Source organism: Capricornis sumatraensis, chromosome 3, assembly GCF_032405125.1.
Source record: "Capricornis sumatraensis isolate serow.1 chromosome 3, serow.2, whole genome shotgun sequence".
Lineage (NCBI taxonomy): Eukaryota > Metazoa > Chordata > Mammalia > Artiodactyla > Bovidae > Capricornis > Capricornis sumatraensis.
In genome coordinates this window covers 81,106,252-81,118,483 of record NC_091071.1, presented here as the reverse complement: position 1 = coordinate 81,118,483, position 12,232 = coordinate 81,106,252, and the positions used below count along the sequence as shown (strand labels likewise).

The 12,232-nt window shown below is 37.2% G+C and overlaps 1 protein-coding gene across 3 annotated transcripts in view; it reads left to right on the top strand.

The window, feature by feature from the left end:
• MARCHF7 (membrane associated ring-CH-type finger 7) overlaps window positions 1–12,232 on the top strand; it is a 47,703-nt gene that overhangs the window by 8,946 nt on the left and 26,525 nt on the right. For 2 of the 3 annotated variants that reach the window (XM_068967878.1, XM_068967877.1), the window contains exon 2: window positions 7,387–7,551. In XM_068967878.1, the coding sequence (XP_068823979.1) occupies window positions 7,399–7,551 (153 nt within the window). In that variant the 5' untranslated portion in view covers window positions 7,387–7,398. Of the gene's footprint in view, window positions 1–7,386; window positions 7,552–10,183; window positions 10,223–12,232 lie in introns of those variants that run through there. The other variant, XM_068967879.1, reaches the window with a different exon arrangement.

Below are 12,232 nucleotides of genomic sequence, written 5' to 3'. Positions count from 1 at the left end.
GGAAAGGTTCCCTGGAGGAGGGCATGGCAACCCACTGAGTATTCTTTCCTGGAGAATCCCATGGACAGAGGAGCCTTGAGGGCAATAGTCTGTAGGGTTGCAAAGAGACACGACTTAGCACGCACGTGTAGTGACAGAAGGAAAGTAAGAGGCCATTATATATTGACCACTGAGGAAAGAGTATACATATGCAACTTTTTGTGCTTTACTTTTTTAGTCTTGGATGAAAGCATTGAGCTTCAGGATACTTTTTTCCAGCTTGATTGGCTTATATTCTTTCTGTTAGAGCATTTATAGCTGTTTAAGTTATATCGCTATTTATGTAGTTTGTTCTCTCCTAGACCACAGTTTCTTTATATTATCTCACTAGGTTCAGTGTTGTCCCCTCTCTCCATCCCTTTGCTTAGTATTAATTTATACTAGCATGTGTACAGAGAAGGCAGTGGCACCCCGCTCCAGTACTCTTGCCTGGAAAATCCCATGGACAGAGGAGCCTGGCAGGCTGCAGTCCATGGGGTCACTACTAGTCGGACACGACTGAGCAACTTCACTTTCACTTTTCACTTTGATGCATTGGAGAAGGAAATGGCAACCCACTCCAGTGTTCTTGCCTGGAGAATCCCAGGGACGGGGGAGCCTGGTGGGCCGCCATCTATGGGGTCACACAGAGTTGGACACAACTGAAGTGACTTAGCAGTAGCAGCACGTGTAAGCGTGTGAAAAACTACTTGAATGAATGAATGAATGAACTTGAGAAGATGCCTCATAGTACCTTGTAACTGGTCTGATAGAAGTTTTTCAAGGACTGCACATTTTATTTTTTACTATTTTTTGTGCTTTTGACCTACAACTTACACAATCAAATTATGTAAGTTTTCTGGTAACACCTACATTGTCAAAATTCAATCAATTTATGTAGAGGAGGTTCCAAAAATAGTTTATGCAGTATAAATTACAGCTCTCGGAGGACTCTGCCTCTTTGCCTTCTCCTAGGAGCTTTGTTTTTAGAAATTTCCTACTAGGTTAGTTTTATTCTGCAAGTAAGTCTGCAGGTAAGAAGTGAGTATAGATACAATCAAAGTAAACCATGAGAAGTATGATTAAGAAGGATTATTGTTAAAGAACCAACAGTAGGCCTGTATCTTTTTAAAAACATATTTCCCATTTAAAATCCTCAACAAATATAGTCCCTTGTTTAATATTTTTATAGTCTTCTTGATAAAATTACAAATTTGCTACTTGTTAAATCTTTCATGGGCTTTTGTGTGTCCCTAACCATTAGTATTCTTTCTATTACTCATAATTCACTTTTTAAATACAAATATTTATATGGATATATAGAGTTTATAAAAAGCTAAAGGTAGGAAAGATTTACATTAGGTGACTGTATGCTTTATCATCCAAACCAGGCCACTTTTGAGAGACAACACAGGTACTATTAATAATTGCCCACGGATAATGAGCACAGACTAGGACTTTTCTTGCCATAAACTGAAACTGGTCTCAGCAAACCAGGAAATATGGTCATCCTGCTTAAAAGAAAAGCAGCAATCCTTTGCCTCACCGTTTACCTCTTTCCCAGTCCACTTTCCATAGGTAGCTATCCTTAACTTTTAGCTGTTTTAGGAATTACCTTCATATTTCTAAATGATGTGTTCATGATTTTTCAGTGTGCTTTATATATATATACGTGTGTGTGAAGGGTGCTCAGTCATGTCCGCCTCTTTGTGATCCCATGATCTATAGCCCACCAGGCTTCTCTGTTCATGGGATTTTCCTGGTAAGAATACTAGAGTGTTGTCATTTCCTCTCCAGGGAATCTTCCCGATCCAGGGATCAAACCAGCATCTCCTGTGCCTGCTGCATTGCAGGCAGATTCTTTACCACTGAGCCATCAAAGAACCCTGTCTCCTAGGTTCTGTGTCTGATTCTTTTAATTCTTTACATGCTGGTTTTCCTAGGACCTCCTTTTCATTTAACTAACTTCCTATAGTTTTGTCTTTTGATTGTTTTAAAAAATCTGTCATGTCTGAATATTATTTTCTCCACCTCATATTTAGTTTCTAGATTGGGGTTCAGTGCAAATTTTTTTTAGTACTACAGGCATTGTTTTATCATCCTCAGAGTTTTTAAAGTTGTAATTAAGAAGCCATTCTGATTTCTTTTGTATTTGACCCATTTTTCCATTCTGGTAAATTATAGTATCTTTATTTCTGGTGTTCTGAAATTTCAAGATGATAAATGGTGCTTAGTGTTGGTCTTCATTCTTTGATCCTGCCAGCTTCACTTGACCGCTTTCATTGTGGAGATATATGTCCTTCAGTTCTAGAAGTTTTTTTCAATGTTTTGGTAATTTTTTCTACTCCATTTTCTTTGTTTCTCTCTATAACCATGCTTACAGTCAAATGATCAGTAACTCCCCTAGACAGTTCTGTGTTTTTTGAGTTACATTTTCTGCTTTGGGAGGTGTCCTCAATTTACTCCCAACTCTTGTGTTGGATTTATTTCAGTGTATCACATATCTGTTTTTTTTTTTAAGTGTATAGCTATTTTTTTTAAGTCTATAGCATTTTGGATTTCCATAAGCTGTTCATTATACTGGTTGCTTTCTGAAGCATCCATTCTTAATAATGAATATCTTTTGCTCCTTTTGAGAATAGTAATTTATTAGCTTCTTTCCCCAGATTTCCTCTGAGTTCCTTTTTTGTTGTTTATTTTGGGCTTTCTTTTTGGATACATAGTGATCCTTGGTGTTTGTCTATTAGAGGGAAGCACTAAAAAAAGTGATTAGAAATTCATGGTTACTAGTGGACTTCACTTTGGGTTGGATGGTCAAATGACAAGCTAGCTTTGTAATTGAAAGCATTCCAAATAGCAGTATCCAGAAGTGTCTGGTATTTTTGTTTGGTTTTCTGACAGCATTGTAGACAAAGCATCAGAAAAGAGAGAGGTTTGGGGTCTCAACTTTTGAGTATGTAGATTTTCTTTTATTCCTTATACTTAACCTTTGCAGAGGTGGTTGTACATTGGGGGAAGGGTTGGTGTTTTACAAGGGAGTTCCTTATTCTCCAAAGAATAAATACCCTATTTTTTGAAAGAATGGAGCTGTGGGAAGAACTGGAGGTTTTACTGCTTCAAGTACAGATTTTAATTTTAATGCATGCAACTCCATGCATTATCCCTTTATTATGGTATCTTGTATCTCCAGACAATGATTCTTTCTAGGATGCTACGGCTTACTGCTCTGCTTCCAGTTCCTACCTTTCTGTAAAAATGCTTAGGAAATATTATCCTCTCCTGAATTATTCTACCTCTCCTCCAACTTTTTTTGATTTTCCAAATTACATTGAAATCTCTTGCCTTTTATGATCCTTTCTCCTATTCTTTTCATAGTTTAAGCTTTTGGATTCATCAACTGTCATTTTACAGGGGTTTTGGAAAAAAGGACCAAAATAGGTACATAAAGATAACCTCATAAAGATAACCTTTAACTGGGACTTCAAAACTGATCTTTTCTGATAAGCTATCTTTGATTTAATCATGTTCCAAAGTATAGCTTTTTCTCTGGTTCCTCAACTAGATACTCTTAGATGAATAATTCTAATTGATACTGGGCTTGTGTTTTTATCTTTTTCATGTGTGTTGTATATCTCCTACTGTAGTATAGACCTTTTATTTTGTTGATGTCTTAGCTCTCTTTATCCTCTTTTCCCTCATTGGTTGATAACCATGTTTTTTGGCAGATAGATAGTCTTTTGTAGTAACTTTTAAGGTAGAGCCATATGATTGATCTAAAACTTAGTTGATAAGTTAATGAATTGAAAGTGAATTAGGTATTTTTAACTTAAATGTTTAGATTTGAATGTTTTAATACAGCAGATATTACTATTTAGGCTGCATATCAGGCAAGTAAAGCACATTAATTTCAGTCCACTGCCAGAAAAATATGGGAATGATTTTTGACTTTGAAAGTGGTAACTGGGACAAGTTGAAGACATTATTGTGATTTCTTTTTACTGTTACTTTCTTTTGCCCTTCTCATTTTACTCTCATGGCTGGTGTCATCTCAGTTGTTCACAGGGTGTGCGTTGTAAATGTTTTTCCAAGAAAAACTGTACAAGTTTTTTTTTCTTTTTTTACTTCATAAAATGTTTTCTTAGTTGCACTTACTTGTAATAGCCTAAAACTGGAAACAATCCAGTGTTCACCCACAGTAGAAAAGACAAATAAATTGGGTGTATTGATACAGTGGAATGTTACATAAACCACAGAATGAATTAATCTCACAAATATAGTGTTAAGCAAATGAAGCCAGACAGAAAAAGAGTACATGTTGTAAGAATCCATTTATATCAGTTCAGTTCAGTGGCTCAGTTGTGTCCAGCTCTTTGCGACCCTATGGACTGCAGCACGCCAGGCTTCCTTGTCCATCACCAACTCTCAGAGCTTGCTCAAACTGATGTCCATTGAGTCGGTGATGCCATCCAACCATTTCATCCTTTGTTGTCCCTTTCTCTTCCTCCTCTCAATCTTTCCCAGCATCAGGGTCTTTTTCAAGGAGTCCGTTCTTCCCATCAGGTGGCCAAAGTATTGGAATTTCAGCTTTAGCATCAGTCTTTCCAGTGACTATTCAGGACTGATTTCCTTTAGGATTGACTGGTATATCTCCTTGCAGTCCAAGGAACCCTCAAGAGTCTTCTCCAGCACAACAGTTCAAAAGCATCAAGTTTTTGGCACTCAGCTTTCTTTATAGTCCAACTCTCCCATCCATACATGACTACTGAAAAAAACCGTAGCTTGGACTAGATGGACCTTTGTTCGCAAAGTAATGTCTCAGCTTTCTAATATGTTGTCTAGGTTGGTCATAGCTTTTCTTCCAAGGAGCAAGCGTCTTTTAATTTCATGGCTGCAATCACCATCTGCAGTGATTTTGGAGGCCCCAAAAATAAAGTCTCACTGTTTCCATTGTTTCCACATCAATTTCTCATCTATTTCCCATGAAGTGATGGGACCAGATGCCATGATCTTAGTTTTCTGAATGTTGAGTTTAAAGCTAACTTTTTCACTCTCCTCTTTCACTTTTCATCAAGAGGCTCTTTAGTTCTTCACTTTCTGCCATAAGGGTAGTGTCATCTGCGTATCTGAGATTATTGGTATTTCTCCCGGCAATCTTGATTCCAGCTTGTGCTTCTTCCAGCCCAGTGTTTCTCATGATGTACTCTGCATGTAAGTTAAATAAGCAGGGTGACAATATATAGCCTTGACGTACTCCTTTCCTGATTTGGAACCAGTCTGTTGTTCCATGTCCAGTTCTAACTGTTGCTTCTTGATCTGCATCTCAGGAGGCAGGTCAGGTGGTCTGGTATTCCCATCTCTTTAATAATGTTCTACAGCTTATTGTGATCCACATGGTCAAAGGCTTTGGCATAGTCAATAAAGCAGAAATAGATGCTTTTCTGGAACTCTCTTGCTTTTCTGATGATCCAACAAATGTTGGCAAATAAACTAATGATGACCCTTGGCATGTGTTTAGGAATGTTTAGCCTAAAAAACTTAAATTTTTCTCACTTTTGAGAAGGGGAGGCAGGAAAACAAATTACAGCATGTAGTATGATGTGTTAATAAAAGTGTGTGCAAAGTAGAAGCACACTTGATCTTGTTTTAAGGCTCTGCTCAGTAATTGAATGGGGAATATATAGACTTTGCAGGCATGTACAAAGTCCTGTGAGAGCATACTGTGTTAAGGAGTATACAAATACTACAGTATAGCTAATGCTTACAGTATGAGTATTGAACACTAATCTCACATGCAAGTAAAGTAGTCCTCAAAATTCTCCAAGCCAGGTTTCAGCAATACATGAATTGTAAACTTCCGAATGTTCAAGCTGGTTTTAAAAAAGGCAGAGGAACCAGCGATCAAATTGCCAACATCCACTGGATCATCAAAAAAGCAAGAGAGTTCCAGAAAAACATCTACTTCTACTTTATTGACAATGTCAAAGCCTTTGACTGTGTGGATGACAATAAACTGTAGAAAATTCTTCAAGAGATGGGAATACCAGACCACCTGACCTGCCTCTTGAAAAACCTGTATGCAGGTCAGGAAGCAACAGTTAGAACTGGACATGAAACAACAGACTGGTTCCAAATAGGGAAAGAAGTACATCAAGACTGTATATTGTCACTCTGCCTATTTAACTTCTATGTAGAGTACATCATGAGAAACGCTGGGCTGGAGGAAGCACAAGCTGGAATCGAGATTGCCAGGAGAAATATCAATAACCTCAGATATGCAGATGATACCACCCTTATGGCAGAAAGTGAAGATCTAGAGAGCCTCTTGATGAAAGTAAAAGAGGAGAGTGAGAAAGTTGGCTTAAAGCTCAACATTCAGAAAACTAAGATCATGGCATCTGGTCCCATCATTTCATGGCAAATAGATGGGGAAACAGTGGCTGACTTTATTTTTTTGAGCTCCAAAATCACTGCAGATGGTGACTGCAGCCATGAAATTAAAAGATACTTACTCCTTGGAAGGAAATTATGACAAACCTAGACAGCATATTAAAAAGCAGAGACATTACTTGGTGAACAAAGTTTCGTCTAGTCAAGGCTATGGTGTTTCCAGTGGTCATGTATGGATGTGAGAGTTGGACTGTGAAGAAAGCTGAGCACCAAAGAATTGATTTTGAACTGTGGTGTTGGAGAAGACTCTTGCGAGTCCTTTGGACTGCAAGGAGATCCAACCAGTCCATCCTAAAGGAGATCAGCCCTGGGTGTTCATTGGAAGGACTGATGCTAAAGCTGCAACTCCAGTACTTTGGCCACTTGATGTGAAGAGCTGACTCATTTGGAAAGACCCTGATGCTGGGAAAGATCAAGGGCAGGAGGAGAAGGGGACAACAGAGAATGAGATGTTTGGATGGCATCACTGACTCAATGGACATGGGTTTCGGTGAACTCTGGGAGTTGGTGGTGGGCAGGGAGGCCTGGCGTGCTGCGATTCATGGGGTTGCAGAGAGTCGGACACGACTGAGCGACTGAACTGAACAGATATAGCAAGAGTCAAAGGCTCATTCCTGTGGGATTCTATGTAGAGCTAAAATTGAGTAAGGAAAGAGTTCAGGATTTGGAAAGAATAAGCAGAGGTTTTCCATCACCAGTTTTATCATGTTTCCTTCATTTTATGTACAGTGGGAATCTTTGATCAACTTCAGACCTCTCTGCCTTGTAGGAGAGTGATGGTAGTCTCACAGTTTACTATACCAGATTTAGTTAATTTGCATGGCTAATTCTTGATTTTGAACTGATCTTTAAGGAGAGGATTAAGAATCAGAGGTTTGAGTGTTTTCCCAAAGGCCAGTAATCAAAATTTGCATTTCACAGGAAACCTTAAGAATGGAGTCTAAACCTTCAAGGATTCCAAGAAGAATTTCTGTTCAACCCGCTAGCTCTTTAAGTGCTAGGTTGATGTCTGGAAGCAGAGGAAGTGATTTAAATGATACCTATCACTCAAGGGACTCTTCCTTTAGACTGGATTCTGAATATCAGGTAACATCTTAATTTGAAATATGTGTACGTACAGTCTCATTTTCAAAGTCCTTGGAGCCGTATTATTTTCTGGATTTCAGAAAAGTAGTAGAGTGTGTTTTTAACACCTCAGCTGGATCTGAGGCATCCTGTAATCAAAACATTAATATATTTCTGCACACTGAGGGACTGTTCCACACTAAGTAGCAAAACCTTGATGTTTTTCAAACTTTTTGGACTTAGAAATTTTTTATAAAGAACTGTGATCATATATAAATGTTCATACTTTCCGAAGACTTGCAAACCTATTAACCTAAAAACATTTAAGTATCAATTTAAATTAACAACCTGTTCTTTGATGAAGATACATCACTAACATTCTTTTATATGAATTACAGGGTTTTTATGGTTAGTAATGAGTTGATTGATTCATAATTTACATAAAGTGACATAAGTTCCTTTTATGTAGCTAATTTTCATTAAGACTAATAGTTTAAAAAAAAAAAACTAGCATATTAGTGTTGTAACAGTGCTGCTGCTGCTGCTAAGTCGCTTCAGTCGTGTCCGACTCTATGCGACCCCATAGACAGCAGCCCACCAGACTCCTCTGTCTCTGGGATTCTCCAGGCAAGAATACTGGAGTGGGTTGCCATTTCCTTCTCCAGTTGTATGGTTGTAGTCTGAATGGTATAAATCTGTAGTCATGGATTATAGGTTTAATTCAGTTTATCTTGCCTGTCTATCACATTTAAGTTTATTGCATTATTGACTGAAAACCTGATTAAGTCACATACGATTTGCAAAAGTCTGATGTTTGGTAACTGACTCTGAAGAGAATCCTTTAGTGGAAATGTTTATTTATGTCTTAATATTTATATATCATGCAGTATACTCTATTAACAGAAGTCACTTAGAAGCATTTCTGCATAGTAATAACATGTTATACAAATGAAATAAGATAATTTCTCTAAAATGCCCATATTTACTGCCAGCTTGCTAATGTTGTGTGTACTGTTTGTTTATACTTATTTTAAATGTTGTTTTGACAATATATTTGTTTTACTCTGTTGCTAGGCAAGAGTATTCTTGCCAGAATCACATGTTTTTCATTCTGCTGGAAATGTAGGTTAAATGGTTGTAATTTTTTTTTCAATATTTATTTATTTGGTTGTGTCAGGTCTTAGTTGTGACATGCAGGATGTTCGTTGTATCATGTGGGATCTTGTGGCGCACAGATTCTCTAGGTGTGGTAAACGAGCTCAGTAGCTGTGGCTGGTGGGCTTAATTAGTTGCTGCATGGCATGTGGGATTTTTGTTCCCTGACCAGGGATTGAACTCACATCCCCTGCATTGCAAGGTAGATTCTTAACCACTGGACCACCAGGGAAGTCCCTCATTATGACTTATTAAGAGCACAGAATTGGGATTTTTTTTAATACGGTCTTGAGGAAATTTTGCCTGCTGATCTGTGTCCAGTTTTTCATGATTAGTGAGGAACACAGACTGTAAAACAAGACTAAAAGTCTTGAATATATTAGAAAACTTATTGACATCCCTTTAAAATATTATTTCCAGAGTTTTCAGCTTGTTCCTAACTAATGTCATAGATTATTCCAAACGTCTAAGCTTTCATTGTGGGAGTTAAACAAATGCAAACATTTTTTTTTAAAGTAAATGTTTTATTGACTCAATAAGATTAATCAGTTTTGTAAATTTTGGGGTTTTCCTTAATGTTTTTCAGTTATTTAAGTGGCTTTTGGTCTTTTTTTCCCCAGTGGGTTACAGGAACATTTCCAGATTGCTTTGCTGTTTTAGTTTTTATTTAGAAACTGAAATTCCTGTATTCTGAGTAAAGTAGTTTTCTGTTTCCTCTTATGTGAAATGATAATAAGGGTGGTTTTCTCATACAGTTACTGTTTTAATTGGAAGAAGTACTACATGTAAAGCACTTAGAACAACAGTGCCTGGAACCTAGTAAGAGTTCAGATGTTAACTGGTTATAATGATTGTTATTGCTGCTGTTACCATTTCCTGACTTTGCCATTGGTTTAAATGATAAATATCATTAAGGGACAGTATAATATCAGATTATATATCACATGATCTTTCAGCAAGATGTGTATTTAATGAATGAGAGACCTTTGACTATCAAAGGGAACATTTTTGGTTATTTGTTGATATTTTCTGACTCAAAAGTGTCTGCAGCATAACACTCCCTTTCTTTACTGCACTTAGTGAACCTGAAGCTTCAGAAAGGAGGGTCAGGTGATGGCATAGTAGATCATTTATGTTATGGATCGAATGATGTGAAAATACCTTATTTGTACAGTGTTTGACATTTTGCAGAACATTTTTCATTTTTAATCTTAAATACACAAGGACAGATGGTTGTGTCATTTCATAAATAAAGATCTGAAATCTGGATAAATATTTGGTTTCTCCCAGCCACACAATTAGTATACAGTGTGCCTGAGCTGAAGAATCTAAGACTTCTGGGTGGCATTGTATCTTTGGGAAATGTAAGTTCTAAATTCCGAACAATTGATTTTCTAAATATCTTTTGGTTCTTGTCCATTTTTAAGCTGGGCTGTCTCTGTTATTAACCTTACTGATATTTCTGCTACTCCATGTTTAAATTTTTGTTACAATTTGAATGGTGCAAAACTATGATCATCTTCTCTCTTTGGTAACAGTAGGTAGAATTTTGTATGTTTTGGGAAAGAAAATTTAATTTACGTGATGGTTAAAAGTGAAAATTTGGGAGTATTCTGTGAATAATTATTTTTATTACTTTTATTTTTTTTTCTGTAATTTAATTTAAGCAACCTCTAATCCCACTTTTTGCTTTGTGGAGAGATTGCTTTTTTAATATGAAATGATAAAAGAGGCATTTAATGGAAGTTCTAGGTTAGTTTTTACATCGTTTTCTAGTTTATAACTGTTACAAAGCTCGGTACAATGGCATATTTTGCATAGTATAAATTTTCAACAGTTAAAATAACCAATTGTCATTGACCTTTTTCTTTTTTTGTTTGCTTTGGTTTGTTTATCTAGTACACAGTTTCCAAGGAAAAACATACATACATAACGCACACAAAATCAGATAAGAAAATAAAAATAGTTTTAAATGCAATCAGGAAAATACAGATAAAATACTGAGAGTGGGTCAGAGTTAACTGTTAGATTTGTAAGCCCTTGCAGTATTCTAAAGTTAATCTACCCTTACGGCAGCAAGTGAAGAGGAACTAAAAAGCCTCTTGATGAAAGTGAAAGAGGAGAGTGAAAAAGTTGGCTTAAAGCTCAACATTCAGAAAATGAAGATCATGGCATCTGGTCCCATCACTTCATGGGAAATAGATGGGAAAACAGTGGAAACTGTGTCAGACTATATTTTGGGGCTCCAAAATCACTGCAGATGGTGATTGCAGCCATGAAATTAAAAGATGCTTACTCCTTGGAAGAAAAGTTATGATCAATGTAGATAGCGTATTCAAAAGCAGAGACATTACTTTGCCAACTAAGGTCCGTCTAGTCAAGGCTATGGCTTTTCCAGTGGTCATGTATGGATGTGAGAGTTGGACTGTGAAGAAAGCTGAGCACCGAAGAATTGATGCTTTTGAACTGTGGTGTTGGAGAAGACTCTTGGGAGTTCCATGGACTGCAAGGAGATCCAACCAGTCCATTCTGAAGGAGATCAGCCCTGGGATTTCTTTGGAAGGAATGATGCTAAAGCTGAAACTCCAGTATTTTGGCCGCCTCATGCGAAGAGTTGACTCATTGGAAAAGACTCTGATGCTGGGAGGGATTGGGGGCAGGAGGAGAAGGGGACGACAGAGGATGAGATGGCTAGATGGCATCACTGACTTGATGGACGTGAGTCTGAGTGAACTCCGGGATTTGGTGATGGACAGGGAGGCCTGGCGTGCTGCAATTCATGGGGTCGCAGAGTCGGACACGACTGAGCAACTGAACTGAACTGAACTGAAAGTTAATCTTAGGCCCTTGTTTGGGTGTCAGGGAGATCGCAAAGAAACACAGTCAATCTATAAATGTTTTGTTCATATGGAAAAGGAAGCAGTGCTTGGCATTTTAGTCTAAAAGGGGGAATGGTGAGTGATAGAGAAGACTATATAAAGAAGAGGTCAGAGTTTTTAGTTGTTGATTATGATATGAAAAATTTTCAAGGAAGGAACTGTCAGTCATCTCAGATAAGGTATTGATTCATGGAAATGAGGAACCAAGGAAGAGCATTTTATTCTGGACTTGTACTTTCATTACTGTGCATTACATTATTTCCCATGATTAAGCATTGTCTGGTAGATAACATTCATTAAATAATAGTTTTATTGAGATATAAATCAGATAGCATATGACTTGCCCATTTAAAGTGTACAATTTAGTGATTTTTAAGTGTATTCACAAATATTTTCTCCCATTCTGTAAGTTGTCTTTTCATGCTCTTCATCCACTTCTTAATTTCATATGAATGTTCTTAGTCTCTTGAAATAATGATTGCAAAAAGATTAATTGGACATAACATTAAAAATTTTAGTGAGACAAGAAATGCCATATTCCATGCAAAGATGGGCAAAAATGTTTCATGCAAATACTTCATGAAAAGATGGGTTCAATAAAGGACAGAAATGGTATGGACCTAACAGAAGCAGAAGGTATTAAGAGGTGGCAGAATACACAGAGGAAC